Source organism: Salvelinus alpinus, chromosome 3, assembly GCF_045679555.1.
Source record: "Salvelinus alpinus chromosome 3, SLU_Salpinus.1, whole genome shotgun sequence".
NCBI classification, from domain to species: domain Eukaryota; kingdom Metazoa; phylum Chordata; class Actinopteri; order Salmoniformes; family Salmonidae; genus Salvelinus; species Salvelinus alpinus.
In genome coordinates this window covers 31263926-31280317 of record NC_092088.1, presented here as the reverse complement: position 1 = coordinate 31280317, position 16392 = coordinate 31263926, and the positions used below count along the sequence as shown (strand labels likewise).

The 16392-nt window shown below is 39.9% G+C and overlaps 2 protein-coding genes across 6 annotated transcripts in view; one reads left to right on the top strand and one right to left on the bottom strand.

Moving 5' to 3' along the window:
• pagr1 (PAXIP1 associated glutamate-rich protein 1) overlaps window positions 1-1420 on the bottom strand; it is a 29263-nt gene extending 27843 nt beyond the window's left edge. The window contains exon 1 of one of the 5 annotated variants that reach the window (XM_071391047.1): window positions 1243-1420. Coding sequence is in view for 2 of the 5 variants with exons in the window: in XM_071391045.1 (XP_071247146.1) it covers window positions 1046-1141 (96 nt within the window). In the remaining 3 variants the exon portion in view is untranslated. Of the gene's footprint in view, window positions 1-767; window positions 924-1045 lie in introns of those variants that run through there. The other 4 variants (XM_071391045.1, XM_071391049.1, XM_071391046.1 and 1 more) reach the window with 4 other exon arrangements.
• A 167-nt stretch (window positions 1421-1587) lies between these two features.
• kif22 (kinesin family member 22) overlaps window positions 1588-16392 on the top strand; it is a 41974-nt gene continuing 27169 nt past the window's right edge. Inside the window, exons 1-6 of the mRNA XM_071391043.1 lie at window positions 1588-1803; window positions 2002-2197; window positions 2407-2534; window positions 3090-3244; window positions 3590-3799; window positions 14317-14713. Of these exons, the coding sequence (XP_071247144.1) occupies window positions 2004-2197; window positions 2407-2534; window positions 3090-3244; window positions 3590-3799; window positions 14317-14713 (1084 nt within the window). The 5' untranslated portion in view covers window positions 1588-1803; window positions 2002-2003. The remainder of the gene's footprint in view (window positions 1804-2001; window positions 2198-2406; window positions 2535-3089; window positions 3245-3589; window positions 3800-14316; window positions 14714-16392) is intronic.

Below are 16392 nucleotides of genomic sequence, written 5' to 3'. Positions count from 1 at the left end.
GTAGCCATTTAAAAAATCATGTGAAACACTATTGCACACAGAGTGAGTCCATGCAACTTATCATGACTTGTTGTGCATATTTTTACTCCTGAACGTATTTAGGCTTACCATAACAAAGAGGTTGAATACATATCGACTGATACATGTAGTATACCGAAGTTTGAGGTTTGTCTCTTAGAAGAGTTTAAACGGGACATGTTGCCACAGGTAATTTCCAAGTTCCATTGATTTCAATACAATATCGATGTGGTTGATTAATTTGCATGCACACTATTAATTACAGTAAAACAAGCTCATCAATTTCAGTCTGGAGTGACCGCTTGGCAAATATTAGTGAGTGAGCAGTTTTAAATGTACTAATTTAGCAAAATACAAGTAAGCTGAACACACATCTGACATGTGTATAGAGAGTATTTTTTATGTCTTGGTCTTCATCATATCAATGTATTTCAACATATTGATTATTCATTTGGACAGAATTCTACTTAAAGCAGGTAAAAACGACTGAATGAGCCAAAAAACATGATATGATTGATAGATTTGGATGATAGTGAAATCGTGAAAATATGTTTGTTTTGCCTACTATTAGCCTAGCTACACATTACATGTTATTAAAGTCAGCTAGCTAAGTTAACTGTATGCTAGCTGACTAAACTCCACTCCATGGTGAAGACGTTTCTGATGAACTCCACCAAAGGAGTGGAGCAGAGACCAATCGATTTGCCTAAGGTCAATACTTCAAAATAATTGAATTACGAAACATGTACCTTGTACTTATGTGTATCCTCTGTAGTTGCCTGCCTTTCTTTGTTTGCTGAAATCCATACTTTTTCAATAAACGTTAATTAAATACAACCACAGACTGGTTTCCTTGTTGAGATTCAACTGGCACATGCGATGAGTTGCCATCTTAGATCAACAGCAATGAGCAAACAAGTTATTGAAAAAGTATGAATTTCAGCAAACAAACAAAACCATGCAACTACACTGAGGACAAATATAGATAAGTTAAGCGTTCAGAATTAAGCACGTTTAAAGTATTGACCTTGGGCGAATCGATGTAGTCGGGGGGCTGAATTCCACAAAGCCTGGTCTCTGCTTCACTCCGTTGCTGGAGTTCATCATAAACTTCCTTCACCATTGAGTGGAGTTTAGTCAGCTAACTAACTATATGTTAGTGAGCAGGAACATGCATTGCAATTGTCACTGTAAGAAACTATTGCAAGATATTACGTTTGCTACCTTAATCCAATTGTCAGTCTGTTTTCGCAGATAAATCGGGTAGACAACGCAAAGTATCCTACCAGTTAGTAACTGATAAATGCATCAAAAGTCTAAACATTCAAAACTAAGCAGATGGGAGACACACAGACGTAAACACAGCGCCATTTTCTGGAAAAACGAGACACAGACAGTGGGGGCGGGACGTAAGGAACCATCCACCCAAAAATAATTATTAATTTCCAAGCTTCATGATTTCAGGTAACAATATTCAAATCGACCAAATGTATATTATATTGCTTACTTGGAAATTGCAACATTTACGTGATTTTGACAATTACATTTTTGGGATGAGGAAGTGGTGGAGGAAGTTTACGTCATAGGTCATACGACCAAGAGTGTCGATTGGCTCAGTTTGGTTACGGCCCCTTTGCCTTATCGTTTGAAAATATTGGGCGGAAGGCCATTTTACGATCGTTTGAGTCTTTTTTGAATCAACAAATTCTGGCATCATTTACTTTAGCAAACATCTTGAACTTTTTATACAAACCACATTTTATAGAGAACAGGAGAAAACTATCGGTAAGGTTGAGTGTTTTATTCGCTTTAGATTCTTGACAACTGAACTGGCTAACGACGTCTAACAACAAAGATAGCCAGCGGTCTGCCACCCTATGTGTTTCAAGCTTGTTTGCTAGCTAACATTAGCTGGCTAACCCGTGTTTATTAGACTCTCATTATCACTTTCTAGCTAAGTAAAGGTAATTTCTTGTTTCATAGACATGGCGGCCCAGCGCGTGGCTGAGGACGTTGCGAAAGGAACCAAACAGACAGCCAGAGTTCGGGTTGCGGTGCGCCTACGGCCCTACATGCACATGCAGGACCAGAAGGGCGAGGGGGCCTGCGTAAGAAGACTGGATACGGAGACCCTGGAGATAATCAACTGGAGGAACGCCACAGAGACTCTGCAATACCAGTCAGTGGCTTTTTGCCTGATACAATATCAACCTTTAGTCATCACATGCCAGTTTATTTTAATAGTTGATTTAAAAAAAACAGATGTTGTTGAACATAGAAGAGAGTGCGTTTGGGGACCAGATGGATCACTTGTTTCCTTTCGAGTGTATGGGGCACAAAATACCACAGGCAACAGACTGTCCCTTAAAATTCTGTGGTGGGTTTCAGGTTTGACGTCTTCCACGGTGAGGAGACAACTCAACAGGAGGTGTTCCTCTCTTCAGTGAAGCCCATTCTGCCCCACCTACTGAAAGGACAGAACGCCAGCGTCTTTGCCTACGGCCCAACTGGAGCTGGTATGTCAAAGGGCTCTCCTTTATGTATTCCTTTGAGGGCGATACAAGGTACTGTCAATGAGTTGCTGCCACAGACTGATTTCAGGTTAAGCATCAGTACTTTCACTCTCATAAGATTGGCCCTATACGGCCTTCCACTGCATTTTTTTGCTCTTCCATCATATTTATATCATTGATGTTTCTAGACCTGCTTATCAGCGCTGTGCGTATGTGCAGCTTTGAGTATACTCTAATGCCACGGTTCCCAGCCATTACACGGACCACCAAATCAGTCATAAGTTGCAACAAAAAAATCTGGTCAAATTTCGAGTCAGTTTTAGCAGTGAACGTAACATATTAAAGGCATCTTATTACAAATTGGAAAAATATATATTAAAAAAATTATGCATTCGGTACGGCTGCGGATCACGGCCTGAAAACCACTGCTCTAATTTGCATTATCAGTAATGGCTAAACGAGTGGTTAGCAGCAATATTTTATATCTGGAAGCATGCTCGAAAACTCCATTATCCACCAGCCAGCACCAACCGCCTGCTCCTCTATCTCCTCACCTAGGGAAGACCCACACTATGCTGGGCAGTCAGGAACAGCCAGGGGTGATCCCACGGGCGGTCCGAGGTGTCTTCAACCTGGTGAAAGCCAAGGAGAGGGAGCACGAAGGCTGGGACTACAGCATCGGCATGTCCTACCTGGAAATATACAACGAGAAGGTAGGACTGGGTGGTCTGATGTTTTATGTAATATGCCTAGCGGGTTTGTTTGGTTATAATTGTTGCTGGTATTTATTGTGATGCATTGTGAGTGTTTTCATGTGTTTGCAAATATGTCATTAATCAATTTGTCATTCCTCGCCTCCTCAAAACACATCAGGGGAGAAAGTCAGAAGGGAGGGGCCTTAGATCCTCTCCTCCAATGCATTTTTGAGAATGAGGTGGACACAAAGAATAGAAAGGGAAACTAATGTTGAATCAATGATTTGGTTTTATTTTACTGAGACTTTTTTTGGCAGTGTTTTTACATCTCATGGTTTGTCCCTGGATCCTTCCCTGTTCCAGGTGCTGGACCTGTTGTCTCCCAGTGCTCAGGATCTGCCCATCCGAGAGGACAAGGACAGGAACATCTTCATCCCGGGCCTGACCCGAACGCCCCTCTCCTCCTTCTCCGACTTCCACTCTCACTTCATCCCTGCCAGCCTCAACCGCACCACGGCCTCCACCAAGCTCAACCAGCGCTCCAGCCGCAGCCACGCCATTCTACTTATCAAGGTTTCTACACACTCTGACTCCCATACATTTACATTTAAGTCATTTAGCAGACGCTCTTATCCAGAGCGACTTACAAATTGGTTTACAAATTAGGTTTATATATTTCCCATGAATTGCTTAGTATTAGATGCATAACATGACATAGATAGATTTACATAAAGCATCCCTCTGGTTGCTGCTGCTATGCCTGTTGGGACAATCTCGGGGAGGTAAAGACCTCTGTCTTTAATAGCACAGTCTGTGTGGTTAGTGAATAAGGCAACTCATATTTTGCAGTCTGAACACAGATTTAGATATCTCTGTAGCAGAGCCATAGATGGAGCACGAAATGATTTCCCCACCCTCTCCCTTCCTCTTTCCCTCCACTGTCCATACCTTTATCCTTCTCCACTTTTCTCCCTTGCTCCTTCCCCACCATACCTTTATCCTTCTCCCAGTTTTCCCATTCTTCTTTTCCTCCTCGATTATAATGGTTAATTCTAAATGTGGGCCTTGGTAATAATGTCAAACTGACACTAGTGGAAATGTATCGCTTCTCCTTGTGCTTTAAGCAAATTGTCTGACTACGGTATGTTAAATCTGAATTATTAATTTTGGATGATTTTTAATCTGGATTGGTTGATGCCAGTATCAGATTGGCTGAGAGAGATTTAGCTCAGTACAAATATAACTTGGCTGATAACTAAAACAACTTGCCCCAACTTTAAACACCCTGAAAAATGAACTATTTTAGATATTATTCTAACAAATGCCCCACATAAGTATACTGCCAATGGAATATTTTCGGGATACAAATCTTTCCCTTTAAAGACCATTCGATACATATCTAAATACATGGGCTCCGATACAGGAACGATGCGTTTTAGTTTGAAACGATTCGGTTTGATTAGAGAATGAATCAATGCACTAACATTCGTTGCGTAAACACATTCATTTTCCATTCTAAATTAAAATCTGCTGCTGATGGAGCTCATGAGCTGGCCTCTGCGCTGGATCTGTCTGAGCTGACGTGTGCGTGTATAAATTGTGTGTGTCTATGGTGTATGTACAATGTAGGCACCTGATCTGAGCCATAAGGGAGACTAGGCATCTACTACTCCACTCATCATGGGGTGGCGGGCGGTGGCAATGTAGCATGTTTTTTTGTGTGTGTGTGTGTCTGTTCTGGCGACTGAAGTGAGACTGTTCACCATCACCCAGTAATTAACTTGTCATTTTTGCAGATAAAGTGTTTGGGCTAGTAATGTATCAATATATGTTTACAAATTAGCTATGACATAGCCAATGAATACTGTATATATGGCACAACTTTGAATTTCACCTCATCTCAAAATCAAATGGTTTTGACCGTTCGGAAGTTTTCAGTGAGCTTCTTTTCCCTTGGTTTTGCTTCGCAAAGTGATTGATGTGCTCAGTTATGAAATGATCAATTTTACGCTTTATTTCTCAAGATGACCATATACGCTGATTGTTTAGCCTAAAGCAAAACTACCAAAACTATTGCTGACGGTGAACCTGAAGAATCAAAATGAAATCTATTGTTAGCCCTGTTCAGCAGGTAGTCTATAGCCAAATGAGAGTTGCCTCCGGTAGCTTAATTTTATTCCAGTAAAACACACTTTTCAAGAGCGCATCAGGCGTTAAGGCTGAGCCCTGTCTCATCTTGTCCAGAACAAGTAACAAAAAATCGATCACCAATCAAACGATTACTCCAATCAGAATTGGATCAGAGAGACAAACATTGGAATAATATTCAAATCTATTTTTCCATGTAGTCCTACGTGCATATTGGCTACAGTCTCATGTACAAACCGATGCTGGCATGAAGGCGCCAGAAAATGTAGTCAAACTTTAATGAGACTTTTAATTACATAAATATATTTGGCAAATATAATGAAGGATAATTAACATGAGCGTCTAAAGGCTTGATTCTGTCGGTATACTCGAGACACAGTTAGTTCAGATCAAATGGTCACACAACCGGAGGGTGAAGGAGAGTGCCTTTTGCTCACAACACATCAACCACTTTGAATCTGAGTGGAGGTGCTCAGCATTTTGAAACGTATGTTTATAATTCATATAGTTCATATTAATAACCCATGCTAGTTGAAGCATCTCCCCCCTTTCTGACTTGATTTCGAACTAATATTTTCCTCTTGTCACATGAAACTAGGGCTGGGCGATATATCAATTTGATTAATTCAAATTTGTTTTTGTGCGATATGCCAAATGGCTGTATCACAAGAATTGAGGTTTTGTTGTTTTTACGAGGGGTTACATTATAACTTTGGCAAATGCGGCATCTCGCCCTCTGTCAGCCCATACTGAACCGATCCATGAACCAACGGCGTCACATCACATGCTAAAAAGTTGTCCACAAATAACAATCCTGGACACCCATTCCCAAGTTGTAACCATGCCCGTGAAGTGTAGCGGCGGACATTCTATCAAAATGGACAATGAGGTAGCCAGCTCAGCCTCTCGTGAGAATGAAATCATTCCCAAGGGTAGCAATGTTTGTTCTGTCATATGGAAGTGGTATGGGTTTGAGGTCAGATGTTCAGCAAATCAATGTCCTGTGCAAAGTGTGTCTCAAGACAATTGCCACCAGCTGTGGCAGCACAACTAACCTCTTCCAGCACCTGAGACAGAAACACTCAGTGGAATGGGACGAATATGTGAAACTACACGATGCTGATGCTTCCAGTTGTCCCACTCCCAAAATGTCTGGTAAAAGACAATATACCATAGCCGCATAATTTTCAAACGTCAATCCATATGACAAGAACAGTTTGAGGTGGTAGAAGATAACAGATGCGGTGACTTATCATATAGCAAAATATATGGTCCCCATCTATACGGTGGAAAAGCCTGGCTTCAAAAAGCTGCTAAACACAATTGACCCCAAATATCAGCTACCAGGCAGCAAGTATTTTGCGGAAGAAGCATTGCCACGGTTATTCATCGCTACCTGCGAACGAGCAGTGGTGGGGATAAAGTACCCAATTTATCATACTTGAGTAAAAGTAATTTACAAATGAAGCACGTGTGTTTAGTAAGTAGGGGTGACCAGAATGTTTTCTTGATAAGTGTGTGAATTGGACCATTTTCCTGTCCTGCTTTTGATTGTCAGGGAAAATGTATGGAGTGAAAAGTACTTTTTGGGGAGGGGGTGTAGTGAAGTAAAAGTTGTCAAAAATATATAAATAGTAAAGTACACATACTACTTAATAGTACTTTAAATAATTATTACTTAAGTACTTTAGCCAGCTTCTCTGTGACTCTTTCACAGTGGTGTAATGTGTCGTACTTTTCCACCACAGCCGATCTATGGTCGACCAGAACGTTGGAGCCATATCTAAGCTTGACAGTCCAGTATATAGATGGAGAATGGACATTGCTAAATGTATGCCTCTAGACATCATACTTCCCCGATGACCATACGGGTGAAATAATAGCCCAGGGTCTCAAAGACACACTGGCATGGACGCTGAGAGAAGACATACGGTGTACATGATAAAAGCATTGCGCTTGAATAAGTGGACCCGTCTGCAGTGCTTTGAACACAGGCTTCACCTCGCTATCGGTAAGTGTGACATTGGACAATGAAAATGCATTCAAAAAATGAATCTTCAGACCAGCTGTAAACATTTATTTTATTATAATAATAATAATTTACCTTTGTAGCTGGTTGTAATTCTACCATTCCAATAGCAAATTAACCACAGGCATGTTTAAAGAATAACAACAATATGGACTAAATGTAATTGATTTGAAATCTTTTCAATCAAAAAGATTAAAAAATGTAATCATATAGGCCTATGCATTCCTAAACATTCCTAAACAATGTAGTAGTATTATACAGGGTGAAAAGTTTTTGCCAATATGTTTTTTGTTAAATAGAAATAAGGCTTATCAAAACCTGTTACATCACGATGTGTAGGAATGCTGTGTTTGTTACATTACAAAAAATGTTGCCATTCTAAATATTATTATTATTTCTTTTTACAGAGAATGGTGTGAAAGACCCTCGGATTGACCGTGCCATCGGGGTATGCAAAAAGGTTGTCATCAGCTTCTCCTTCAGCTTCAAAAATAGCAGAGATATGGTTTTGGTACCAGGTGGGGTTCAAGACAGAAGTTGGTTGAACGAGTCCTGGAGCAGGAGAAGGCCATAGCACGGGTCATGGGCACAGAGAAGAAAAGCAGGCACCTGATGCCCAGCTGGCATTATATCAATGTTTTGGAGTCAGTGAACAAAGCCAAAAGCCCACTACAAGAATTCACTGATGTGCTGTCTGGAAGCTTGTGCTGCATCTGTTCAACACCTCCTGCAGCCAGAGGAGGGTGAGAACGGTCTCACAAAGCAAATCAAGAGCGCAACACTGGAGTATCTAAATGACAAGTACGATGACCCTGCCAAAGAAGACCACCTGGATATGGCTTCATTCAATCAATCAAATGTATTTATAAAGCCCTTCTTGCATCAGCAGATGCCACAAAGTGCTGTACAGAAACCCAGCCTAAAACCCTAAACAGCAAGTAATGCAGGTGTAGAAGCAGAACCGGATCCCCGGTCCAGGAAAAAATGCATAGCAGATGACAAGGTTGAAGGCATCAAACAAAGAGCTGTTTTGGAGCTCCAGTCTCTGCTAGCTGAGAAGAGCACACCTCAGCCTGGCACAGCTCTGCATGTGCGCCTAGAAGCTGAACCTGTGGCTAAGAAGAGCAAGAAAATACTTGCAAGCGTCTTCAAGAAGACCGTAACGTCTGCCTCCCAGTCAGAGGATGACACCATCAAAACTGAGCTGTCAAGCTAATTGACACAGACCCAGACACGGACTCGCTTGAGTGGTGGAGGCTTCAGAAGGCCAACTTCCCAAGACTGAGCGATCTTGTAAAGAAGTACCTATGCATTCCTGCTACAAGTGCCCCTTCAGATAGGGTCTTCAGCACAGGTGGCATGCCCTACATGTTGTAGGGCATGCCTCAAGCCAGAGTCGGTAGACAGGCTTGAGTTCCTCCAGAAACCTATAGGAGCAAAGTCAAATATTATTTTGTTTGACAGAAATTTAGTATTTGTTTTATTTTGAACATTTTCAGGGATACATGAGGCATGTTTTCATATTTAAAAAATATTATGTTCAATGACAGCCTGGCAAGTGATGGTGTTCGTTTGTTTATTTTGCACATATAGGCTTAATTGATACAGAAAGTGGCATTGTTTATTTCTTCATTTTAATGAAGAAAACACCTATTTTAATTGTCTTTTCCCCCCCCGAAAGAAACACAAAAAATCGAGATACACAGTGCATTCGGAAAGTATTCAGACAGCTTGACTTTTTCCACATTTCGTTACGTTACAGCCTTATTCTAAAATTCATTACATTGTTTTCCCCCCTCATAAATCTACACACAATACCTCATAATGAGAAAGTAAAAACTGATTTTTTTTTAAATTTGTGCAAAGTGTGGCTACTTTGAAGAATCTCAAATATATAATATATTTTGATCTGTTGAACACTTTTTTGGTTATTACATGATTCCATCTGTGTTATTTCATCATTTTGATGTCTTCACTATTATTCTACAATGTAGAAAATAGTGAAAATAAAGAAAAACCCTTGAATGAGTCCAAACTTTTGACTGGTACAGGCCACCTACTTCGCGTTGGGCACAGTGCGCGGTTTGACTAGGCAAGCTACTGATATTCCCTGGGGTTGTTCGGTATGTGAAATTACTTGTAGATCAATGACTGTCAACACAGTTGCATGCTTAATTCGACACTGAAGGAGAGGACGCAACTGTTGTCAAAAACTGTAGCTTATTTTTAGGAGGGTGGAAAGAAGGCAATATAAGCAACAACAAAAAAATGTGAATCTGTTAATGGTGATGTTTAAATAAATTTTCTGACTGAAGAATCGAGGACCAATGCATCCATAGAATTTTTGCTAGTGAGCTCAGTGACCAGTGACCATTGCCTGCATAAGAGATGCAAAGCTACCTAAATACCATCCATGCATTATTACAAAGACATTTTAGGGATTGTAATGGGCATAATTTCATGTCTGATCTGGGGTTGTGTGACTGGGACATTGTCATCGATCTCTGACTCGGATCAGGCCCTAAATTGTTTCACTTCTCTAACATTGTTGCAAATCAGAGCCCTGCATGGACATTCATTTTAAGCCCTACCCATGCCCGCAATGTTCAGGACCTACCTACCCAGGCTCAATTGCTTCTGCCAAATTTAAGGCCCTGCCCGAAATATGAAATAACTTTGTTAGTAAATCCATTCGCTGTTCCTCTCTGTCAGTCACGCTCTGCTCATGGCGGCTCTGTTTCTGTGAGTATCCATAGCTCCGCTTGGGCTACTCTGCTCAAAGACGAGACATTAGAGAGCAGTTGGTTCCTTTCGTCACTCTAAACTCTGACAACTCAAGGAACATTATTATTTTCTGAGAAATAATCTCTCCTGTATTATACTTGACGAGTTTGAAGCACTTCTGACACCATGTTGTGATCTTAGATATCACTGTACTGCGCAGCAAATCATGCAAATGGCTCAGCTTCAAAAGGTTAGTGATACCTGAGCCATGCTCGTAACCCTAGTTATTGATGCAAAAACAGGACCTACCCGTCCCTAACCCAATGTATAATGTCGGGGTCAGGTAGCAGATAAGTATGCTTCGTATAAAATAAAACTAAGAAAAATGATAGGCCATCTATTTGAAAGAATAGTTTCTGGACATTCTTCTAATTCCATTAGAGGGAATCCTTTATTCACCTCGAAAGTGACTGTAAATAAAGAATGATGAACTCCCATATACACATTCACAATTTTTTTTATTTCAACCATTTTATATATATGATGTACTAAGTAGAGGTCGACCGATTATGATTTTTCAATGCCGATACCGATTATTGGAGGACAAAAACACCGACACCGATTAATTGGACGATTTTATTAAAAAATAAATAAAAATGTTTTATATCATACACACACACATTTTTGTAATAATGACAATTGCAACAATACTGAATAAACAATGAACATTTTTATTTTAACTTAATACATAAATACACACACACAGCTCTGAAGTGACAATGATACTGAAGAGTCTGCTTAGGAGACAAATACTCTCAACTGTTTGAATAAAAATAGAGTAAGTTACCTGTGATGAATGTTGAAAACAAAAACTGTCATTTCTATATGTAGGAAATCCTATTTTAATAATGGGCATGGTAAGAATTGACGACCAAAGTGCGAGTCATAATTCCTATGACACCTTCTAGCAAAATCTGAAAAGCTGTTCCTTCATTTATTCCATAGGATATTTTTAGATTCACTTAAAATAAGGTCTGTGTTTCGTGTAGGCTTACACCACCGTGCCAATTTTATAACTGTGTAGATATCCATAGGACAAGGTAACTCTGATCAATATTGGCTAAATATAAGCGAGAAAAAAAAAATTGTAGAGTGGATTTATGAAAATATGTTGACATGTTACCTTATCCTAGTGGGATTTACACGGGTATCAAAACGTCGAGGTGGTTTAAGCCTGCACGAAACACAGACCTTATTTGAAGTAGATCAAGACATTCTCTATGGAAGACATGAACGGTAAAATAATGAAGGAACCCCTTTCAAGTTCAGCCGCAAGTTATTACAGGAATTATAACGCGTCGACTATTTCTCTCTAAACCATATACCTTTGACTAATCCGGAAACTATCACCTCGAAAACAAAACGTTTATTCCGTTCCGTATTTTATCTAACGGGTGGCATCCATGAGTCTAAATATTCCTGTTACATTGCACAACCTTCAATGTTGTCATAATTACGTAAAATTCTGGCAAATTAGTTCGCAAAGAGCCATGCGGCCCAAACTGTTGCATATACCCTGACTCTGCGTGCAATGAATGCAAGAGAAATGACACAATTTCACCTGGTTAATATTGCCTGCTAACCTGGATTTCTTTTAGCTAAATATGCAGGTTTAAAAATCTATACTTGTGTATTGATTTTACGAATGGCATTGATGTTTATGGTTAAGTACACATTGGAGCAATGACAGTCATTGATTGATTGTTTTTTATAAGATAAGTTTAATGCTAGCTAGCAATTTACCTTAGCTAACTGCATTCGAGTAACAGGCAGGCTCCTCGTGGAGTGCAATGTAATCAGGTGTTAGAGCATTGGACTAGTTAACTGTAAGGTTGCAAGATTGGATCCCCCGAGCTGACAAGGTTAAAAATCTGTCGTTCTGCCCCTGAACGAGGCACAACGTTCCTAGGCCGTCATTGAAAATAAGAATGTGTTCTTAACTGACTTGCCTAGTTAAATAAAGATTAATTAAAGGTGTACATTTTTTTTTGTTGATAAATTGGCGCCCAAAAATACCCCGGCCATTCCGATTAATCGGTCGACCTCTAGTACTAAGTGCCATGCAGCTCTCTGCCCCACTTATTGCGGAATCGTTAACCTATATTTTTAACTTAACAGTTGTTTTTGGTGTTGTTCCTAAGATCTGGAAAGCGGAACATGTCCTCCCCCTACACAAAGGAGGAGATCCTTCTGACTTAGATAAATTGAACCGTATTTATCTTGGCTTTCCAAAGTTTTAGAATCCCTGCCCAACTCTCAGCTAATATATATTTTTCTCATCCTTTTCTAAATGGGCACCAGTCTGGTTTTAGACCTGGTCATGGCACCATTTCAGCTGCTACGCTTGTTCTAGATGTGTTAAATTGCTTAGATCATTAAAACCATTGTGCTGCCTTATTTATAGACATTTCCAAGGTATTTGACACTCTTGACCATTAGATTCTCATTCAAAAGCTGACTGAAATAGGCCTAGATCAGTTCTCAAACTGAAGCCTATCTGTCAGATAGGACACATTGCGTGATTTCTTATGGTGTAAACCAAAGTCTAGTTTCATGTATATTACAAAAGGTGTAATGCTGGGATCGGTATTGGGGCGTGTTCTCTTCACTATTTATATGAATAATTTTGGTCTATCTGTTTATAATATTCATTTGTATTCAGATGACACATATCTATGCTATTGCCCAAACTGTTGACCAGGCTGTATTAGAGCTGTGATCTGACTTTGTTACCTTACAAAAAGTTGGTTTAAAACTTGTCCTTGATGTGGACAAGACTAAATATACAGTGCCTTCAGAAAGTATTCGCACCCCTTGACTTTTTCAACATTTTGTAAAAGTGGGATTTAATTTGCTTTTTTTTGTCGATGATCTACACAAAATACTCATGTCAAAGTGGAAGAAAAATGTAACATTTGTAAAATATAAAAAAATATATAAAAATATTTAATGTATGAAAAAGAACACTTGATTATATAAGTTTTCAAACCCCTGAGTGTTAGAATCACATTTGGTAGCGACTACAGCTGTGAGTCTTTCTAGATAACCCTCTAAGAGCGTTCCACACCTGGATTATACAATCATTTTATTTTAAACGTTCTTCAAGCTCTGTCAAGTTGGTAACTCTTCATAACTCTTCATATTCAGTACATAAAGTTAATATCTTTGACACATTATTTGAAGTTTTACTTTAGTGCCGTATTGCAAACAGGATGCATGTTTTGGAATATTTTTGTTTCTGTACAGGCTTCTTTCTTTTCACTCTGTCAATTAGGTTAGTGTTGTGGAGTAACTACACTGAACAAAATAATAAACTCAACATGTAAAGTGTTCTCAGGTTAAAGGCACTGAAATAACAGATCCCAGAAATGTTCCATGTGCACAAAAAGCGGATTTCTTTCAAATGTTGTGCACTTACATCCCTGTTAGTGAGAATTTCTCCTTTGCCAAGATGGCCCATCCACCTGATGGGTGTGGCATATCAAGACACTGATTAAACAGCATGATCATTACACAGGTGCACCTTGTGCTGGAGACCATAATTGGCCACTCTAAAATGTGCCGTTTTGTCACACCACAATGCCACAGATGTCTCAAGTTTTCAGGGAGTGTGCCATTAGCATGCTGACTGTAGGAATGTCCTCCAGAGCTGTTGCCAGATAGTTGGCTTGTTCTCATTAAAGACCCGTAGATCACTTCATTACTACCTTTTTTGTTTGCCAAACTATACAAGCTTCCCACTTACCTTATTTAGTTCTTAAAGTATAAAAACATGACATAAGCAACCCTGTGAACGGGTTTGGTAACTCTTGAGGTTCCTCAGGTCTCCACTGAACTAGGTAAATCCGCTTTAAAGTTTTTTAACGCTCCACATTTTTGGAATCGCTTACAAAATGCATTATGTTTGGATTTGCTCAGTTTAAAACTCTGACAAATGAGTTCACGAGGTGTGCAATTGTTTTGATTTTACTTTTGATAACTTGTTTGTGATTGATGTGCTAGTGTACTTCGTATTGTAGTTTTATATTTTCTTTTATGTCTTCAGGGCACTATTGAAAATGAGACACCTGGTCTCAATTGGGCTTCCCTGAATAAATACAAGTTAATAGTTCCTTCTGCCTCTCCCCAGGTGGTGCGGACACAGCGCAACCCCCCGCACCGGCAGCAGACAGGCAAGCTCTACCTCGTGGACCTGGCCGGCTCGGAGGACAACCGGCGTACGGGCAACAAGGGCATCCGCCTAAAGGAGAGCGGCGCCATCAACCTCTCCCTCTTCACCCTCAGCAAGGTGGTGGACTCACTCAACGCGGGCGGCGGCGGGCGTGTGCCCTACCGTGACAGCAAGCTGACGAGGCTTCTGCAGGACTCGCTGGGCGGCTCGTCCCACTCGGTCATGATCACCAACATCGCACCCGAGTACACATACTACTTTGAAACCTTCACAGCACTCAACTTTGCCGCCAAGTCCAAGCAGATCGTCAACAAGCCCTTCGTACGGGAGACGGTGACCGTGCCGCCTGTACAAGGTGAGAAAGGGGGGTGAAATTCAGAGCTATTTATATTATGGGCCCGTTCATTGCAGGCAGCAAGTAATATGGCACAGCACAATTATAGATTTTGATGGATTCGAGTTTTGACAAGAACCCTGTGGTGCTAAAATGACTCACCCCTTTTTTCCTGGTGGTTCTTGTTTGACATAAAATTGTATTAATCACAACAACACATTTTTTTTTTTGACAGCAATGTATGTATGTATGTTAATGACTCCATTATACAATCATACAATCAATTTGTCATAGTTTTTGTCAATCTAACTTCCAAACAACATAATGGTAATTGAGTTGAGCTTGTTTTAGCTACAGATTACTAACTATCCCTTCCATTTAGGACTTCTTATATTGGCAACTATTAGAACATATTATTTTGTTGAACTGATCAATAACATAGACGCATTCTCTTTTATACAAGTGTGTGCAGTCTCTTTTACGAAAGTAATGACTCATTTACGAGGCAGAATTTGGCTGTCGAATCTGACTGTGCTTATGGAATCTAGTAGAAACCGGACGGGAGTCGAGGTAGACTAAGAAGTGATTAGATTTTTTGGTGACGAGAGAGACGAGTTAACGTTTGTGGTCGCAATCAGCTTTGACGTCAACATATTTTGTGTTAGGGTATGCATATTATCACACAAAAAGTACTAGGGAAGTGAATTCAGCTGTAAGCTAGCAAGGAAAGTTAGCTTCCAGTTTTAATTGTAGCCTAGCGGGGTATCGTCTTGCATCATAAGTGTTCTAGGCTGTATGGACATTGTTTTGCCTACAGTAATGAACAGTTTCAACATTTCTACATGCCGTGGTGCATTATTCAAGTGTGTTAACTTCTGTGCAGCGTGACTGGGGAGCTAACAATGCAGCCTAGACAGCTCTAGCAATGATTGAGTAAATGGAGCAGGCACTTTGCTCTTCATGCTTTTAAAGGGGCTATGCTCATTTAGACTTGATCCCCTCAATCACGTGAGACACATTTGAAAGATGAACTGAACGTAACAAATCCTAGTACAGAACCATTATCTATTTTTGAAAAAGTACAGCATTTACAGAGTACCGTGGAACACTAGTAAGCTGTAATGTATTATGGAAACTATCCCAAAGTTAAGGTTCTTTAGAAAACCCAGTTGGATGATTCCCAGAAACAGGGAATAAGCTGGGAGGGAACCCTCTTACCAAGATTTCTTAAAAACCTGGGAACTTTTAGAAAGTTTACATTTTATAAAAGCCCAACTCGACGTGAGAATGTGCTTATCCTCCAGCAAACTTTAGATAATGTGTACGCACAGTTTCTAGTGGTTGAAGTATTATGTCGCAAGGCAAAAGTAGTAGCCTTGCGCAAATGGGGAATATATGACTCTTAGGTAGCCTAGCTAAATATAATAAGATGTAAACATTTGCCGTTAGTGAGAAGAGTGAAACTTTATTTATGTCTCTGCATTCCAAAATAATTAGAAAAATACATTTCCATGATCATTGCAGAATAAATTCCTCACCTTTTCTCACTATTGTGGTTTCATAGGCTACTTGCAAAGTAGTCTATAGGCCTACAACAAGTTAGTATAGGCTACCATTCGTCCCATCTCATTTAATTGGACCCACATCACAGTAGTAAATTATATGAGCTATTTCAAGTATTTTGCTCTATGCGATCCAAT